The sequence below is a fragment of the Carica papaya genome, chromosome 9, assembly GCF_054855325.1.
Source record: "Carica papaya isolate Zhongbai chromosome 9, ASM5485532v1, whole genome shotgun sequence".
NCBI classification, from domain to species: domain Eukaryota; kingdom Viridiplantae; phylum Streptophyta; class Magnoliopsida; order Brassicales; family Caricaceae; genus Carica; species Carica papaya.
In genome coordinates this window covers 32589136-32594881 of record NC_142317.1, presented here as the reverse complement: position 1 = coordinate 32594881, position 5746 = coordinate 32589136, and the positions used below count along the sequence as shown (strand labels likewise).

General features: G+C 37.2%; 1 protein-coding gene across 1 annotated transcript; it reads left to right on the top strand.

Moving 5' to 3' along the window:
- The first annotated feature begins 343 nt into the window (after window positions 1–343).
- LOC110813289 (transcription elongation factor TFIIS-like) lies at window positions 344–1917 on the top strand. The gene is made up of 2 exons (XM_022040400.2): window positions 344–501; window positions 1011–1917. The coding sequence occupies exons 1-2, from the start codon at window positions 344–346 to the stop codon at window positions 1915–1917; spliced, it is 1065 nt and encodes a 354-aa protein (XP_021896092.2).
- Window positions 1918–5746: the final 3829 nt, after the last annotated feature.

Genomic DNA, 5746 nt, shown 5'->3' with positions numbered 1-5746 from the left:
GAGAGCACGTAAATAATACTTTCTTCGTGATCATCCCATATTTTGATTAATTTATTCTTATATGTTTTCATCCTACAGTTGAGAGCACGTAAATAATACTTTCTTCGTGATCATCCCATATTTTGATTAATTTATTCTTATATGTTTTCATTTTGCCACCTTTATATTGCCAAAAAGATTTGGGTTAATAATAATAATTTGTAATTAATTAAAATTTTCATTTAAAACATAATTTAGATTTTTACATTTTTAATTTATTCTACCATTGATTCTTTTTTCAGCTTAAGAGGAATATATACACATATATATATATATATATATATATATATGTATAAGTTAGTAAATGGAAGACAAGTATGGCCCTGGGTCTGGGTTTGGGCCTCGGTCTGGGTCTAGACATGGACCTGGGCATGGACATTGGGAAAGGCTTAATGTCATATATTTATTCTCTAAATGGCGCGAGGTGCAACAGCTAAGACCCGACCCGAGATTGCATCACATGTAAAGTAACGGTAAGTTGAGGGCATAGTAGGAAATTCACTTCAAAATTTAAACTCTGTTTTCCTGATCCGACGAGGAAAAGAAGAGTCTCTGTTTCTGAGAAAGAAGACGGATCAGAAGCGGAAATCCAAAGAAGACATTAACTGCTTGTTTCCATTCTTGTTTTCAAGAATAAGAAGAAAAGACTCTCTGGGTTTCCTTCCATTGTTTTCATTCTTCTGCAAATCGCTTCCCTTTCCTTGCTTCCGTGATAAGAAAAAGAGAGATTCAATCTCTGTGTTTTCTTTTAGGCCTTCTCTGTTCCAAACCGAGAGAAGGGATTTACAGTTTGTCTCCGTTCTTCTTTCCAAATAGAAGATATTCTCTGGGTTTCCTTCCATTGTTTTCATTCTTCTGCAAATCGCCTCCCTTTCCTTGCTTCTGTGACAAGAAGAAGAGAGATCTCAGTCTCTGTTTTCTTTCAGCGTTTATCTCTTCCAAACAAACCGTTGAAACATTTCCTTCTTCAGATTCTCTATTGCCTGCGAGAAAGATTTCAAGATGGATGAAACATTGGAGATTCTTGCAGCTGCCAAGAAAGCCGCCGATTCTGCAAACATAAAGGGTATTCTTCGGGGTTCATCTGATATTTCCAGATGTGTTGATTGTTTGAAGGAGCTTGAAACTTGTCCCTCCAACACTGAACTCATCAAAACCCACAACATCTACAAGAAGCTGCAAAATCTCTGCAAGCACAAGAGCCGAAAGATCTGCTCTGCATCTTCCCGGCTTATCGATGTGTGGACGAAGAGAGAAATCGAAGTCTCAAAACGTTTGACGCGGCCAGGTATCATTCGCATCAAGTTGCGTCCAGCGCCTCCTCCTCATCCTAGTTCTGAAAATGTTTCAAACTTGTCCCCTCTTCAACCCTCATCTCTGAAGATGGAAGAGTCCACCAAAGCTTCGAACAAAGGGCTCATCATTCGCCTCAAGATGCCATTGCAAACTCCTGTTCAACCTTCATCTCAGAAAGTGGAAGATGCATCAAGAAAAAAAGTCAGGGCCATGCTTGAGGAAGCCTTCTCAAAGGTAGCATCAGAATCCAGGGGAAAGATTGGAAAGAATATGCGTTTTGGGGATCCTGTTGAGGTTGCTGCAATGGTTGAGTCTGAGATGTTTGCTCAGATGGGTACTTGCCTTGGAAATCAAAAGACGAAGTACAGGTCCGTTCTGTTCAACCTGAGGGATGCAAAAAATCCAGACTTGAGGAGAAAGGTTCTTTGTGGAGATATCAAACCTGCTGAGCTGATCAAGATGAAAAGTGAGGAGATGGCAAGCAATCAACTTAAGCTTGAGATGAGTGAGATAAGAAACAGGGCTGCACTTAGGGAAGAGTCTTTGATACGTCAATTAGCTGAATGTAATGCTGTATATTGATTTGTTTAGACCATTGGAAAGGAAGTAATATCCTGTATTGCTTCGTTGGAAAGAAATTTGATGTAATAGGTGAGTACCACTGTTAGAGTCCTGTTAAAATTTGATGTAAATGAATATGGCTCTTTGAGCCTCTATGAAAAATTCAATGTAACGAGATGAACATTTTGCTGATTTGAAATTTTTCATTTTGTGCTTCTCTGCTTCTATTTTCCTTTATGGACTGTTCTTCTAGGCATCTAATGTACATAGGAACAATTTGTGGAATGAAGAATTTTTCAAGGGGATGAATTGAGAGAATCCCCATGGATGGAGTCTTGATTGGCGATGACTCTGCAGAGGAATTTTATGGTTGTTAGTTGTTTATTGTCTTTGATGGAGTCTTGATTGGTGGTGACTCTGCAGAGGAATTTTATGGTCGTTAGTTGTTTATTGTCTTTGATGGAGTCTTGAGAGTAATTATGTAATATTGTTAAAGATGAGAAAGCAAGATATAGTTCTTCAAGAAATTATGAGGGCATTTGGGAGAAATATTTTAGGCATGTCTGATTATATTCATGATTTGCAGCTCCAACAGCAAGAATCAATGTTGGTGTGAGTAATCCCTTTTGATCCCTTAAATTTAATCCCTTTTGGAAAGTTTGGATCACACAGTCACAAAAATTGAGAGAAATAACTAATGTTGCTTGACTGGAGGTAGATTTCTGCTTCGGGCTTAATGGAGGACACCTTGGCTTTGCTAAAGCCTTTGTAGGGGTTTTGGATGAGCCTCTGGCACCAAAATAAAAGAGAGTGTGTAGCCTAAGCATTTGACATTATGAGCTCCTTAGCGTAACTCTAAACTCGACTTTAAAGTTGTTTAGACCATTGGAGAAAAACTAGTAGTTGTTGTTTTATTTGAAGTTGACAGAAACAAAGGAAGAAGAAGATGCAGAGCTTAAACTTTATGTTGATGAAAAACTATTCATTTGATCAGCAGTAGTACATTTAAATAGCAAAAATAGAGGATAAAAACGTGTTCCTAGGATAAAGTTACAAACCAGGAACCATATTATCAACATTCTAAAGACTAGGTCTGCCTTATTGACTGAGTCCAACAAAAAAAAAAAATCACGTGCAGTTCAAAAACACGTTTTAACACTCCTCCTTCCTTTTGGAACTGCAAACACCAATTCTTTGCCTTAGAAGCTCGAACTTGCTTATGGGAAGAGGCTTTGTGAACAAGTCTGCTAGTTGATCTCCAACCTACAGTAAATTAGTGTCACTTCTCCATTTTGATGCACCTCCCTCAAAAAATAGAGCTTGATGTTGAAATGCTTGGTTTTCCCATGAAACACTGGATTGTTTGAGATTGCAATGGCTGCTTGGTTGTCAACAAAAATTTTAGTGCTTTCTTTCTGCTTTATGTTTAAATCACACAAGATTTTTTTTAACCATAAAACTTCATTTGCAGCGGCTGTTGCTGCTATAAATTCAGCTTCTGCAGTAGATTATGTTATAATCTCCTGCTTCTTGAAACACCATGAGAAAACCCTTGAGCCTAGATTGAAACAATATTCTGAAGTGTTTTTCATATCATCAACTGATCCAGCCCAATCACTATCCGAAAAATCACACAACTTGAAATTTTTACATCTTTTAAACTTAACTCCATTATCAACAGTACCTTGACATACCTTAATATTCTTTTTGGTGCAATTAAATGCATTTTACTAGGGCAATGCATAAATCGTGATAAAAGACTTACAACAAATAGAATGTCAGGCCTTGTTGCAGTGAGGTACATCAGACATCCAATCAAACTCCTGTAATAACCTTCCTCAACTTTATCAGCTCCATCTTCATTACTTAGTTTCTCCTTTTGATTCATTGGTGTGCTTACTGCCTTGCATTCTTTCATCTTAAACTTCTTTAGAATTTCCTTTACATATTTTTTTTTTTACCAATGAACACTTTATTTTCTCCTTGTCTGATCATCATTCCAAGAAAATAGGTCATGAGACCAAGATCTGTCATTTCAAAAGTCTGCATCATTTCCTTTTTGAATTCTTCATCCAGTTTTGTATTATTTCCTGTCACCAGAAGATCATCAACATATAAGGACACAATGAGTGTGTCATTATCTTTATGTTTCACATAAAGAGTGGCCTCAGATAAGTTTTTAACAAAACCAAAACTTATCAAGTGCACATCTATCCTGCTATACCAAGCTCTTGGTGCTTGTTTCAAACCATAAAGAGCCTTTTTAAGCAGGTAGACCTTGTCTTCTTCACCTTGCTTCACAAATCCTTCAGGCTGCTCTACATATATCTCCTCCTGCAAGAAGCCATTTAGAAAGGCTGATTTGACATCCAGCTGAAATACTATTCATCCCATTTGTGCTGATAATGCAAGCAGCAACCTGATTGTATCTAACTTCGCCACAGGAGCAAAGGTATCAGAATAATCAACACCGTATATTTGAGTATACCTTTTAACGACGAGTCTAGCCTTATGTTTGTTGATAGAGCTGTCTGTATTCAGCTTTGTTCTGAACACCCATTTGACGCCAATGACCTTTCTTCCTTCAGGTCTCTTAACCAACTCCCAAGTTTTATTTTTTGTAATCATAAACAGCTCCTCCTCCATTGCTTTCTTCCACTTTGAATCCTGTGATGCTTCTTCAGGATCACCAGGATCACAAATTGCCACATTACATCTTGCATAGATGTCTGAAATTGACCTTGTACCTCTAAGTAGAAGATCATCTTCCAGTTCTTCTTGCCATGATCTGCTAGGTTCTCTTTAGTAACAACACTTCCTGGTTCTTTTAAATAACTATTTTTCTTCTACAAATTTTTCCAATCCCATTGTTCATCCTCCTTAAAGTGTGCATCCCTACTGATTGTCATTTTTTCTGTTTGGGGATGATACGCCTTGTAAGCTTTAGAAACTGAACTATAACCCATAAAGATGCCTGAAATTTCTTTTTGGTCAAGCTTGTCACGTTTTACCTCTTGCACGTGAAAAACATACACAGCCAAATACTTTAAGAAAATTTAATGAAGACTTATACCCATACCAAGCTTCAAACGGAGTTTTATCTTCCAAAGCTTTGATTGGAAGTCGATTTTGCAAAAAAACTGTTGTATTGGCTGCCTCTGCCCAAAACTTTTTTGGTAACTCTTTCTCATGCAACATACATCTGGCCATCTCCATTACCGATCTGTTCCTTCTTTCGTTAACTCCATTTTGTTCTGGAGTGTATGGGACAGTAAACTGATGTTCAATGCCAGCTTCTTCGCAAAATAAATTATACTCTCCTGAAGTATATTCCTTTCCATTATCTGACCTCATCGCTTGAATCTTACAGCTACTTTGATTTTTTACCATTTTCTTGAACTTCAAAAATACACCAACAACTTCTGATTTGAATTTTAAGAAAAAATTCAACACATTCTTGTGAAATCATCAATGAAAAAAATGTAGTAAAGACTACCTTGTAACAATGGCGTTTTTTGAGGTCCAGCAGCATCTGTATGAATAAGCTGTAATTTTTTGGAAGCTCTCCAAGTTGATTTTAAAAATGGCAAACAGTTCTGTTTACCAAATTGGCAGGTAGTACAATCTGGCAAATAATTGTCAAGCTCCGGTAGTCCTCTTGTCAAGTCACTTTTCTACAATCTTAACATGTTTTGAAGATGACAATAGCCAAACCTCTTATGCCAAATTTCTGTGCTGCTGGCTTTGGTGAAATAAGCTATCTGCATCTCCGTAGGTTCATATGAGAAGCTTTTACCTCTCATTTTAACCCTTAAAATTTCTTTCCCAGATGCATCAAAATCAAGGTAAT